General features: G+C 52.6%; 1 protein-coding gene across 2 annotated transcripts in view; it reads left to right on the forward strand.

Moving 5' to 3' along the window:
* The first annotated feature begins 999 nt into the window (after positions 1-999).
* Positions 1,000-13,680, forward strand: part of SCD5 (stearoyl-CoA desaturase 5) — a 31,518-nt gene continuing 18,837 nt past the window's right edge. Inside the window, exon 1 of one of the 2 annotated variants that reach the window (XM_080393393.1) lies at positions 1,000-1,338. In XM_080393393.1, the coding sequence (XP_080249519.1) occupies positions 1,179-1,338 (160 nt within the window). In that variant the 5' untranslated portion in view covers positions 1,000-1,178. Of the gene's footprint in view, positions 1,339-1,731; positions 1,948-13,680 lie in introns of those variants that run through there. The other variant, XM_080393394.1, reaches the window with a different exon arrangement.

Below are 13,680 nucleotides of genomic sequence, written 5' to 3' on the forward strand. Positions count from 1 at the left end.
TTTTTGTTTTTCACTGAGTATAAAGGTGAGCGAGCTCCGGGACTGGGCAGAAGCCTCAGCTATGGGTGGGTGCACTGTGTAGGAATTTCCCAGTTACCGCAAGACTCTTGTCACTGTCTGCAGTGGGGCTGCCCAGCCTAAGTGTGGGCCTGGGTGGTGTTAAGGTCATAACTGGTGATGTGCCCTTTTCTTAGTCTCTGTACTGCTTTGCAGTAATGATTTGATGCTTTGCTCCTTTACCATATTGTGCATAATAACTAGTATGTTTTCCTTTTATCATACTGCACGCTATTTTCCTTTATAGTATAATATATATTTGAATTGGAATTAATTTTTGCTTGGTGTCCAGTCAAGCAGCAAAACATGGCGTCAACGGGCAGCAGGGCACAGTCTTTGTTCAGGTACGCACTGCTGCTGAAAGGCGTGCTGTCTTCGTGTGTGTTTTGGTTTTCAGTGCCCACCTTGTTACTCCCAGTCAGACAAAACTTCATGGACTAGATCTTGAAAATCTGCTCCTCCCGAGAATCCTCACTCTGGTTCCACTGGCTTCCAGGGCCAAACGTCTGGGAAAACGGTCTCTCTGGGGAGCGTCTGCCTGCTCCTGCCCTCGGCCAGCCGGCAGGAGTGTCAAGGGCGGCCGCCTCAGGGGGGGCGGCCGCCTCAGGGGGGGCGGCCGCCTCATCGGGCGCAGTCGCCTCGGGGGGGGGGGGGGGGGCGGGCAGCCGCCTCGGGGGGGGGGGGGGGGGGGGCAGCCTTCTCATCGAGCACAGCCGCCTCAGGGGGCGCAGCTGCCTCGGGGGCCGTAGCTTGGTGCGGGCGGCTGCGGCCTCGGGGGACGCCGCCGCCCGCCTCACCAAGCTGCGGCCCTGTGCCCAGGGGGGCGGCGGCCCCCGCGCGCCGGCCGGGCCCCCCGTGAGGCGGCCCCTGGGCGGCGCCGCCGCTGCCGCTGCCGGGGGCGGGGCGGGGCGGCCCGCGGCCACCATTGGTTGTCGCTATGCGGGGCTGGCGGCCGCCCCCCGCCCGTCCCCCGCCGCGGTGCGGGGCGCAGCCGGCGGCGCGGGAGCTCCATGGAGGCGGCAGCAGCAACAGATGCGGCGGCGCGGCCCGGCCGCCCCTAACCGCTCCCCGGGGCCGCGCTGCGCCGGGGCCGCCGCCGCCCCGAGCGCCCCGCCGGCGAGATGGCCGTGTCCCGGCGGGCGGCGAGCGGCGAGGCGGGCACGGCGGGCTGCGGGCAGGCCATCGTCTGGCGCAACGTGGTGCTGATGGGGCTGCTGCACCTGGGCGCTGTCTACGCGCTGAGCCTGGTGCCGCGGGCGCAGCTCCTCACCCTCCTCTGGGGTGAGTGCGGGGCGGCGGGGGGCTGCGCCGCGCCACAGTTGGGGGGGCGGCGGGGGCGGCTTCCCCGCGGCCGGGACCCCGGCCCGCGGCGGAGGGTCACCCTCCGGGGCCGGCGGGGGGCGAGCACAGCGGCGTCTTGTTCTCCGTGGGTTCACCCGCCGCCTGCCTGGCGTGGGGCGGGCGGGGACCCTGCGCTGGGACCCCCGCGCTGCCCGGCGGCCTCCGCCGCTTTTGTTCCCGTTCCCCCCGGCCGCTCCAGGGGAGCCATTGCCAGCGCCGCGCCCGGCCCTCCGTTGCTGTAGAAACGGGAGGCACTCTCCCTCCGGTTACATTTATCTGGTTGTTTAGTTAAAAAAAAAAAAAGAGCCAGGCAGCTGGTATTTCGGCTTAAAAGTCTGATAGAGAACGCGTTTGTCTTCCCTTTGCTGCTTCCTGGTGTTACGCTATGAGCACCCGTGTCTTGCTGCTCCAACTGGGAGTAGAAAAATCACCTCGTCCTTTGTCTCCTGGGGAGGGTGATACGTTTTCTCATTAAAGAAGATGTAAAAGTCGAGGAAGAGCTGTAAGACTCGGGCAAGGAGAAAATGAAGCCCAGCTGTGCTTTCCGAGGTGAGGCGGCTGGCTGTGCTTGGCTTCTTGCTAGCCATCACAAGCTGAGGGTTCGGTTCGGGGAAGAGGAGATGAAGTACAGTGCCTTTACTTCCATCTGACAGCGAGGTCCTCTTTTTCTCCACAAAAGAACAATGTTGGGAGAAGTGCTACGTAGCAGCACTGCAGCATCGTGGGAGATTTCTCATGGTTTGTGAGAGGAATAGGTAGAGGATGTGCGAGATTTCTCATGGTTTGCGAGAGTAATAGGTGGAGGATGTCAGCATCGCCCTTCGCTGGGCAGAATTATGCGTAGAATCACATAAATGTGGGTGGGCAAGAGGATAAAACCTTGAATGCTATGTACAGCTTACGCGATTTCTTGGATAGAAGACCTGCTTTGGGGAGCTTTTGAGTGAAGGGAGAATGTAATGGCCCGGGACTGTTTTGTGCGAATAATGGAGAGAAGGGTCACTGCTGCAAGGAACTCACAGGCAGGGAATTTGGGTTCTTAGGCTGCTGGTGGTACTGTGGAGGTGACTCAAAAAACCTCAGCCAAATGCTTAAGAAATCGGGTTTATTTTTTCTGTTTAGGGAATTCATAAATCTGTTTTCCACTGGTTCGGCTTTTGATATTCAGTCTGTCTTAAACCCATAGAAATAGCCACCCTTGCTGTTTGCAGTTGGGAAATGAATCCTCCTGTCAATTACCATCCTCTGACAAGTCCTTAATTGGGAAAGTGTTTCTGGGTCCCTGGTGGGGACCTGGCATTTGACTAGCCTGGTTTGCACAAACTGTTACCTGGCTTGCTTGCGACAACCAGAAAAGGTTTGGGGGATGGTTGTGTTTTGCTTGGTTTCCTTCTGTGAGCGCTACTCCTCTCCCCTCCGTATTCCTAGTCATGTTCAGACTGATTTCATAGTTTACCTTGGCTGTAGCTTGATGGCTGGGGAGACCAGGAGAGCCCGCAGGAGCTGCGTGGCCAGGACGCACAGCCTGTGGTCTGATTTCAACCCTTTTAGGTCCCGTCGCGTGTGGGTAGGTGGGCTTTGGTTTTATCTGTCTTTCCAAGAAGACAAGTTGAAATCATCTCTGATTTCACTGTGTCTTAATTACAAGACTCGCTAAGGCTGGAGCCAAAGGATTGAATTACCAGTTCAGCCTTCCATCCTCCAAGGTATTTTTTCCTGGCTGAAATTAAACAGATGCTAAATAATAAACAGGCCTCAACGACTTTGCAACTTAATGCCTTTCTTTCTGAAAATGAGAGCCTCCTGTTTCTCAACATCATTATTTTTAACAGCCACCCTAAGGCAGACCACAAAGTTTTTATGGGTTTGCTGGGTGGTTTTTACGGGGGCTTTGCGGCAGGGAGTGAGTGCAGTGGCTCCAGCTGTCCTGCCTGGCTGGACACTGCGCACAGCACTCACACAGGGGGTTGCTGTGGGGTCTGCCCCCCTCAGAGGTGGTGGGCAAGGTGAAAATACAGGATCTTCTACAGAATAGGTCAGATGTAGCTTGCTGTCACGCTGGAAATCTGTGTCCGAGGTCCCTCTGAGAGACTCTGTCAGGATAGACAAAAGCAGGGTTGCTGTTGCTTAAGTTAACAAACGCACCTCACTTCACTCTGCAAGGAGCCAACCAGTCGAGTTGTGTCAGAAGGAAGAAGTCTCCATCAGACGTGTCTCTTGCTCTCCCCAGTTCTCCACATCTCCTTCCCTGTGCAGACCGGCTGTGGGACCACCTTTCTGCGGGCAGTGGTTGCCAGCCAGCCTTTGGAGCAGGGGCTGGTGCAGCGAAGTTGGGTGTCAGGTAAGGGTGTAACATTGGGTAGCACAGAGATGTGCTGATGGAGGAGCTGGAGCCCTCATCGCACCCATCCGTGGTTTTCTTTTTCTTCCCAAGCTTGCCTGGGCCATGGCAAGCTTCCCAATGATCTTATGCAAGCCTTTGCATTGATTTGTCCCATGCTCCCCACCCTGCTCCCCCGTGGGTAAGCTGCAGGAGCAAGTGTGTGGAGAGTGGCTCGGTGGTGCTGTGTGTGAGCTTGGTGGTGGCGGGCAGGAGGTGGGCAGCTTCCCGTGACTCACCGCCGCCTGCTTGGCTTTTCGCTTTCTCCTCCCCTGAGACATGCACTTTCGGTGTTGTTTTTGGCTGGGGCAGGCCAGGTGCTCTCCCTCCCTCTGTGCAGGGTTTGCTTTCTTCCTTCCCACCCCTGAAGGCAGTTGGTAATCCCTGATTTACCACCGCTAGCTCCGTGGAGCTGAAATGCCACTGTGCCATGTAGAATACAGCTGTTCAAGCCAAACTGCCTGCTCAGCAGAGCTCATTTCCGTTGGTAATTTATTGACACTCGTCCAGCTGTACATAATAGACAATGGAAAAAGGCTGCCAAGGGAAGGCTTGGCTGGTTGTTTACTCAGGATTATCTGTGCTCCCCTGTTCCCATTGCCTCCCGTACTAACACCTGGAGGCCCATGTTGCAGCTTCTTGCACCCCACGTGGAGCCAGGGCTGCACAAGGGGTCCCAAACGGCATTCTGGGTCATGTAGCCACCTCGCCCAGGGGGCACCAGGAACTGGGTTATTTTGCAAGGAATGTACAGATGAACCGGTTCTTAAAACGTAGGTTTTCAGGGCCATTCCAGTGCCTCCGTGGCATTTGTTTTCAATCCAAGCTGGACAAAACCAATAAAATTACTCATGTCAGAATTTTCCATGGTCTGGGAGCCACCTTGACCTGAGTGGCAGCAGATGATATGTGTAAGGCATTGAGCTGCCATGAGCTGTGTCCAGGGGACAGCCGTGTAGCCGTCCCAGCAGATCCCACTGGTGTTGTGCCTTTGAAATGTGCCCTGCTCTGCCAGCCCGACTGTGCTCACCGGGAGCCCTCTTGCCTTGCTCTTTGCCAGCCTGACTTGTGGTTTGGTGCAGGGGTGTGTGAAGAAGACACGGTTGCCTTTTCCTCCTGATCCAGAGCCAGGCAGCTTGTGGTACGTGGTGCCTCCTTCCTCTTGGCGCTTTGCTGTCCGTGCTGTTTCATAGCTGACAGCTGCTGCTTTGGGGCATCCCTGTCAGGGTTCCCAGCCTTGGAACGGGGTGGGAACTGTTGAGGAAATGTGCCTTGAGTCTTGTCTGCCCCCAGTCTCACCAGTAGGCTTGCTGGGCACAGCTGGCAGGTTTGGCAGGGTTCACTGGGCTGGCACGTGAGCGTTCCCATTCAGGGGTCTCTGTCCGCTGGCTTTTGCAGGGCTTTGGGCTCCTGGTGCTTAGCCACCTGCCTGCAGAGAGGTTTAAAGGGGAGAGATCGCCATTCTCTGCAGATTCGCATCAGGAACCGAAGCAGGGAGGGAGCACCTTGCTGTTGGTGAGGCCAGAAAGCAGGGAATGGCGTGATGGGTCTGCCAGCTGGGACAGGCACACATGTTGGCAGGCGAAGGGGTCTGTGGGGCTCGTTGGGGCTGCGGCTGTGGTTCACTGATGGTGTCTTTTGGACTGGATGTGCTGCACCTGCTTCCACAGGTCACTTGGTAGGAAACTCTCTGCATAGCTCGTCCCCCAAGTTTGTAACGTGTCATTAAATGTTTGTTCATAACCAGGAGTCTTCTCCAGCCAGCTCCATCCTGTTGTAGTCCCCGTGAGGTTATCTGTTTGGGTCAGGAAAGCAAAGCAAAAAGCTCTGAAATTCCTGTACAGAGAAAATTACCAGGATGTTTCACTGCAGGGGCCGATGTTTCTGCTGCTGTTTCTTTTGATGGGCTCATGATAGCTTCTTTTTCTTGAAAGACTCCATTCTGAGGGGTCACGTGGTGCATTAGAGTCTTGGATTTTGTTTGGAAAAAGGTGCTTCAAACCTTCACAGGAGGCTCGTGGGGAAGCACTTGGAATTAGCCAATTGCTTTATAGAAAATAGAAAACCCCCACAGAAGATTAAGCTGTTTACCTGCTTGAAAACCTTTTATTTCAGGCTTCCAAGCATCACTAGTACTAACAACTTTAAAAACAGGCACAGACAGGCGTGGCAGCCCAGAAACTCTGTATCATCTGGATGTGTTCGGCAGAGCTGCCCGATAGCCGAGTGGATGTCAGTTCGTGCAGATACGCCTTGCCAGAGCCTGGGATCGCGGAGGAGGGTGGCCTTGCTCTAATGATGCTTGTACAGGAGGGGAGGCTTGTTGCTGTTATTTTAGCAGTGTTTAGGAGACGTTTTAGTGCTCTTGAGAATGCCAGATTGATCATATTCAGCCATGACGGGCCCTGTGCCATGCTTACCCACAGCTTTCTCCTGCGCTTGAATGCTGGCTGTCGGAGAGCGCAGACGGAGCGGCAGTGCTGCCCAGCTGCATCCCCGCCAAAACACAAGCTGCTCCCAGGCACAGGTCTGGATCCAAAAAATCCTGCTGCCTGGATCCCTTTGATAAGAGAGATTAAAGCAACTGTGGTTTTAGCACTTTGGGTTACTGTGGTGCCTGGAGGGCACCACTGGGATCATGACCTCTTTCTCAGCCCTTCTGGTAGCCTGTCGATGTAATGAGGCACATGTTGCTGTTGTGCACTGCAGATGCAAGTTTTTATTGGTGTTGCACATTTCGAGAGTCTTGCATATTCTTGAGTGCCATCTGCTGGCTTTTTTGTTGTTAACTGGTTTCAGTCGTTGACCATTTCTACACAGTGTCAGAAACTCTGCACAGGTGGCTGTAAATAAAAAAACACCTAGCTCCGAGGAAGTTCCACTTACTACCTCCGAAACCTGTGTGGACAAAGGAGAGTGGAAATAATTGTCTCCACTTCACAGATGTGAAATGGAGACATCTGATTAAAACTCCTCTACTGTCACTCCTGCTGCCATTCTGACAGGAGCACCCTCTGGGTCCTGCAAAGTGATTACACTCAGGTGATTTCTGTAGGCAATGGTTTGGGTCAGGAAACAGGTAGCAAATGCTTTCTTCCTAGATACCTCTGCAGAGGTGTCTGCAGCCACCTTGGCAGGAGGAGCTTAATGAACAGCAGGGACCTTACCTCACCTTACTCCCAGGATAGATCTCCTGGGAATCTGCTGGCTCACAGAACGGTCCCAGCTGTGAGCAATAAGCAGCTCTGGGAGGTTCCTGTGGCATACAGGAGGCCAGCCTTGTTGTCCATCAGCCCTTAGCTCCGCTGTGCTTTCAGCAGTTCAAGCCAGCAGCTGGTCCCCTAGATGAGCAGAGAAGAAGCAGACCTTCAGAATGGGAATTGCATCTCTGAGACGCACATCAGCACCGACGAATAGCCCTGCTTAGTTCCAGAGTGGGTTTGGACTGGCTTTTTTTCCCCTGGCCCATTGGAAAGTGTTTTACAGCTGCCTCTCTTAATAGTCAAGTTCTTGGCTTGTTTCTTCCCCCTTAGCATTAAGAGCTGAAGTCTCATCATCTCTGATGGGAACAGAGTCTTTTCTCAAACAGTATTTCTCTCCTTAAAAATGATGGGTGCACTGGAGCTGGGGGTGGCTGTAACATGCTGTCCCCTAGCCACCTGCATCAGGGAACAGTCAGAGTTCTGTGTCCACTGTAAAGCTGGGCAACACGCCCTCCACCTAGCAGTGTGCTGGCATGAGAGTGGTCCTGGATCTGTTCCACATCCCACTCTTAAGATGCTCTACTGTAGAGGACACTCCTGCCCATCAGATTTTTTCCCTTCCCCAGTGTTTATTCCTCTCGTTTTAACTATTGCTGGAGGTGATTCCTTAAGGTCTTGTCTGTGAGCTTCATGACGTGCAGCTGTAAGTATGTATTTTTGTTCTCCGTCTTGATTTCATCCCAAATTTCTTGCGTTGGTGATGCTTTGTTTTGTTTCCCTCTGTTTTGTGTGCTGCACGTCACGTGGTCGTTGTGAACACAATAAAGGAATGGAGAGAAAAAAATTCTCATGGCTGTGGGCACAAAGCATGTGCGTGCTGGGGCCCGGATGGGTGTCCTTTGGTCCTGGGGTTGTCAGGAGGTGGGTTCAAGGCACTCCTGACAAGTCCTTGGCAGTGTGAGTGGGTGGGTGAGTAGTGAAGCTGTTAGTGTTTAGACACCGGGACGTTCACCTGGCACAGAGCATTGCTGGGCCCTTGGCTGCTCTGAGCCATGCTCCAGGCAAACCAGAAGAACCTTAAACGCTCCTTCCCTTTCACCTGTGTGGTGAGGACAGAGATGAGAGCCGGATCCAGCAAAAGTAGAAATCCCTGTGTCTACTCCTACTGAATTTGACAGGGATTGCTGGCTTCCAGGCTGCTCCCTGATGTTGTAGAGTTGGGAGAAGCATCCCTCTGAAGGAGCCCCATGAAGGAGGGAGCAGGGGAGGTTTGTTGGCACCCCCAGAGCTGGCAGTGTCCAGAAGCCCAGCCAAGGGCTGCGGAAGCATGAGATGCCGCCTCTAGCCCTGGCCTGCCAGCTGCTGAGCTGATGCAGGCAGGCTCAGGGAAGGCAACAGAGGTTGTGGCTGTGGCTTTTGGTACACGTGGAGGTGGGGATGGCAGCGTACAGGCTCTGAGGCGTTCCCGTGAGTGAGTCGGGATGGATTTTATCCAGGTGGAGGGAACGCATCAAAGTTGTGTCAGCATCAGAGAAAGTCTCAAGGGGCTGGGAGCAGATTAGATGCCTCTTCTTCAGGAGGTGCCACCAGGCAGAGCAGCGTGAGCCATGCAGACCTCCTTGTCTGCTACTGCTGCAACTGCTGTTAAGGAGGCAAAAGCATTGTCCTGTCCCTTGGGAGGGCTGGGCTGGAAAATGTCGGCTCGCCCACTCCTCATCATTGCCACTCTGCCTTCCCTCTCTGCAATTACAGCTGCACTTGTAATTAACACTGATGTTATAATTGAAGCCAAGCGGTTCCTTGCAATCAGATTTTATTTTTACCATGTAGGCTAACAATAAGATGTGCTGGCCCCGCTGGAGAGCTGAGATGTTAACAATTACTGTGCTAAGTAAAGCAAGGCTGACATGAAAGAGAGGGGATGGCTGCTTGTCACGTGCTGACGTCAGGAATCCTGCATGCCATCCCTGTTACGCAGGGACCTCAGTACCAGGAGGATGGAGATTTCTGTAGGGAGATTGAAATGAGGATCTTCCTTGACCCATTTTTGGCCACTGGCTTCTCCGATGATGTTCTGAGCGGCTTAAAATAAAATAACCTGACTTTGGCAAATGGGGGAGCTCTTCTTGGCCAGAGTATTTCTTTGCCTGGCTCTTTGGGTCTGTTCTTTACCTGACTTCATATTTTCGAGTGTTTCATATCCTCCCCCAACCCAGCCTCACCGTAATGCCTACCGTGTTAGCGGAAGGGGTTGCAGTGTTTGGCTGCTCCTACCTTGCCCTCTGCATCTGGAGTTGTTCACAGGATGTCTCCCATCATGGCCACACAGCTGGATCTGTGAAGGAACTTCTGCCCAGGCCCCTAGGTGGTATTTCAGCAGCAAGGGAGAAGGGACCCAGAAGGGATTTGTGCTGCTCTAACCAGCAGTTGCTGCCACCCAGGGCTGCGGTGGACATACAAGCTCGCTGTGCCCTCCTGGACACCTGAGAGCTTAGAAGCTGGAGGCCAGGGTGAGACGAGGTTTCCTGAGGCTTATTTCGCGTTCTTCATACATGTAGGGGGAGGAGTTGGGATGCAGAAGGGCTGCAGCTCATGTAGAGGAGTATTCGGGCAGAGCAGCAAAAGCAGGTCCTGAAGGGAAGGACTGGAAATAGGGTCTCTGGGCCCTGGCAGCACGTGGCGTGGAGGGAGAGCTGTCCTGGGCTCCCACTTGGTGCCTGTATTGCTCTCTTTGGGTGATCCTACAGGCAGGGCCACTGGAGGCGGGTGTTGGGTAACAGCGCAGGTTGGAAATGGCAGTGTGTCTTACGTAAATGCCAGAAATTGTAGGGGCTTGAGCGTATAAAAAGGGGGGTTGCCTTTTAATTTATTTGGCCAGCACCATGAGGTTGTAACTTCTTTCCAGAATGCATTTCCCTATAGGTGTGGAAAACAGGACCTTTATAGTCAACTGAAGCAGTGAGTTGTAATGATGGTCATAGATGATCATTTTCATTATGAGCTGCTCTTTCCCCCTCTGCAGTCGGTTGGACTCTGCTGCAGTGAGGCAAGCATGCAAGTGTGGCCAGACCTCCTTGCAGGAGCAAGACTCTCCTTGTTTTCCACTGTTTTTTTGGCTCCTACCTTTGATGCAGAGGGATAGACTCATGTGCTTGAGTTGGCTGAAACCTGCCTGGCCGCTCTTCAGCAGGCCGATGAAAACCAGCCTCCTTATGCGGTGTATGCACAGGTGGTGGTGGGGAAGTCGGGGAGGGGGGGAAATACGAAAAACATCTTGCTGAGTAGGTGGAATCAGAGACTCGATGTGTGGGCATCCTCCCTGTGCCAGAGCTCGCTGTGACACCTAGCAGTGAGCTGGGGCTGTTTGGGCTGGACGGTGCAGCCAATTGGTCGTTGGGGGAGTTGAGCAGCCACCATCCAAGTCCCCCCGGAGAGCTGACAGCATCAGCCAGCCCACTGCACTGGAGACAAGCGTGTCCTTCACCCTGGCACCATCCTCTAACCTGAGGGCTCGCGGTAGCAGACTGGCCTCGCCACATGTTCGGCTGGATGCAAGAGCCTTGTGCCTTCTAATTTTAAAGAGGTGCAGCACTTGCAGCCCAGCTCTGAGGCTCAAACTGCCAGAAGGAGAGAAAACTGGGAGAGGCCTTTTTTTGTAACAGGTTTTTCTGAGCTCTGGTTTTGGTAAGGGGAGGAAAAGGTGTAGGAGCTGACAGTGTACAAGTGAAAGAGTAAAAAGCATCTGGGCAAGATGCAGTGATACAGAGGGATGGCAGTGTCCTCCAGAGTCTGAAGTCCTGAGAAATCAAATCCATCAGAGCTCTGCTTCGTCAGGCGCTGGCTGGCCTGGGAGGGCACCACCTCCGAGCAGGGTCTGCCCTGTGGGATGGAACCTGTTCGGTGGGGAGCTGGGACAGAGGTGCTGCTGCCTCCCCAGGGAATCGTGCCTTGGAGGCTCAGCAGTCCCTGCTGAGCCCTGCTCTTTCCTGTGCCTAGAGATGGTAAAAGGTGGAAGCTTTCGGTTCGTCCAAATCACAAGCACGTAGCATGCCATGTCTTTGTCACTAATAGCCAAGAAGCTGCTATTCCTTGTGTCTCTGCTTTGGGTGATCTTGCCAGCGTGCACGGTGTGAGCGGTGGGGTGAAGCCATTCCCCTGGCATGTACCCAGCTGCACGCAGGGGAAGCTTTGTCCAGCAATGGGTAGGGGTGCTAAATAGCTAATCCTTCTTCCTTGAGGCAAAGCTGCCCACTGAATGCAGGGCTCTGGAGTGCCGTGCTAATGGCTTAACTGCACTATTTCTTTGCTCCGTCCTTGAAAAAAAGAGACAAAATCGGCATTAATTCTTTCTTGGCATTTATAGAGCACTTGAAAACCACCAGAGCCCTAGCCGACATGCAGATTGAGGACAGCAGTGAGGTCACTGGGAGAGAAGTGAAATCTGCCCCTGGTTTTGTGATGACACAGGACCCGGCTTAGCTGAGAGAGGCTACACATAAGCATCAAAAATTTTAGAGAAACCAGAGCATCTTCCAGCTTTCTCTTTTGATCTAAAAATATATGTAAACTGTTTGGCATCTCAAGGCAATCTTCAGTTGCTGGTGAGTTCAGGGAATCTGTATTTGCTTCCTAGGGGAATTTTAGCATTTGCTGGAATACTTGCTGTCAGCCGCAATTTCCATTGCTCTATTGGCTTTATTTATGTCACATTGGCTGCAGTTGTCAATGTGAACGTTTCTGCTATTCCAACCGGAATAAAGGCTTTTGTATACTCAGCCAAAAGGGCTGGCTCTGGGGAATATTCCTGAAAATGCATACGCAGGCGCGTGTGCATCTAGGCAGAGACAGCCTGGATTGCATGAGCTGGTGATGGCGGGGCCAAGAGGATGTGACAGATGGCTTCTCCTGGAGCTCCTTCACTGCGGTGCGGAGAGGCAGGAAAAGGGCCGACTCTGAACTCTCTGCAGCTCTAAATTTCTGCTTCCCCTTTGCCTTTGATGTGCTTCCTCTTATCTCTTTCTCTCTTGGTTCAATTTAGAGCAGCTCAGAGAGTGTGTAGATCTAATTTTAGATGAACCTGCTTCTGGCCTGAGATTTCACACATTTGATCTTCACGGGAATGCGCGGCGGCGCGCGAGAGCTGGCAGGCACTGTACGGTGGGCAGCTCGGGGGATCGGTGCTGCTGCACACAGGTGCTTTTTAATTCTCAGTTGCTAGTTTGAATCCAGCCCAAGGTGCTTTTGATGCCAGCCTTTTTAGCAGGGCTCAGCAAACAGTGGGTTGGCCGATCGACTCCGTCTGCTAGCGGAGAAGTGTTTCCTTCCCAGCGACCCCAGGGCCAGAACACCAATTCAACATTTCTTCTTGGCAGCAATTTAGGGAATAAGGTGGAAAATTTCTCCCTCCTCAGTAAATGTAGTTGCAGGTCAGGAAATGAGGGGTTTTGGGGAGGATGGTGTGGATTAAGTCCATGTTACTATTCCTCATGTCTCTCCACTGTGCAGGTTGAGATCTCCAAGGTTGCCCTGGAGGGTAACAGAGGCAGAGATGTGTACTGGAGACTTGATAGCTAATCTAGATCTAATAGTGCTGCATGTTGACCCTGGCCCTCTCACCAATGCACGGCATGACATCCGTCAGCATTTTTAAATGAGATGATTGGGTAGACCAAGTGTTGGTCTCATTTGGCATAGGAAAACTTTTTTTTCTGAGAGTACAGATGGCATTTTAAGAAAATATATCCCCAAACTTGGTGTTACTAGTGATAGTGCAAAAAAAATGTTGTGGTACCAGGCACCGTGAAATTACTGGCTGCATTTCTGGTGTGAGCCCTGACGTTGAATCAGGAGAGAATCTTCTGCCACTGTCAGTGTACACAGTGAAGTGGAGGATCTCTTGAGGTGTTCATAAGAGACAAAGCATGGTGCAGCTACTGAAGTGGAATTTCAGTGGGAATGGAGTTAGGCACCACTCAACACTACTGGAGGTGCTTTCCCTGGTTTGGTCAGATTAGCTGATGTGGTTCATCAGTCCTAAATCTGCCACTGAATAACAGCAAAAACCCAAAGTGAGGATGAAAGGGCAGTTGCAGGATATGCAGATGTAATTTAATTTTTAGAAAGGAAAAAATCCTCACCGTAAGATACAGAAGTGTTACATATTTATAGATCAGTCAGCTTTGCAGTGCTCGTTTTGTGCTTGACCAGCTTATTCTTTGCATTTCTTATGCAGCCTGATGGAAGACGTTGGGGTTTATGTGTTCAGTTGTTAAAATTACCTTGCCAGCAATTTTGATCTGGCTGAATAAACAGAGGTAAAATGCTGGTGTGGAAATGGAACAAATGTTGCATGTCCAACCCTGTTATTTTTAATCCTCGAATAGTTAGTTATACAAATAAGTCCAGTTGTGGTATCCCTTTATAGCGGGGATTAAAAAAAATGGCCTGTGCTGAGATGAAAATTTCTTGCTAGACTGTCACACAGAGGTTTGCTTGAGGCTTTGCTGGCTACTCCAGCTGTGGAGAGAGTATTTTCACCAAACAGTGTCGTGTCACAATATGTTTTCATCTTGCAACAGCGCTTTTAAGGCCAGTTATTTTCAGCTGCTCTGTTGTTGAAGAGGTAACAGATGTCTACAGGTAAAGCACAGCCCTTGTGTTTGTTAATTTTTCTTCCCCAAGCAAAAAATGGGCTTGTTA

This window comes from Falco punctatus, assembly GCF_963210335.1.
Source record: "Falco punctatus genome assembly, chromosome: 1".
Classification (NCBI taxonomy): domain Eukaryota; kingdom Metazoa; phylum Chordata; class Aves; order Falconiformes; family Falconidae; genus Falco; species Falco punctatus.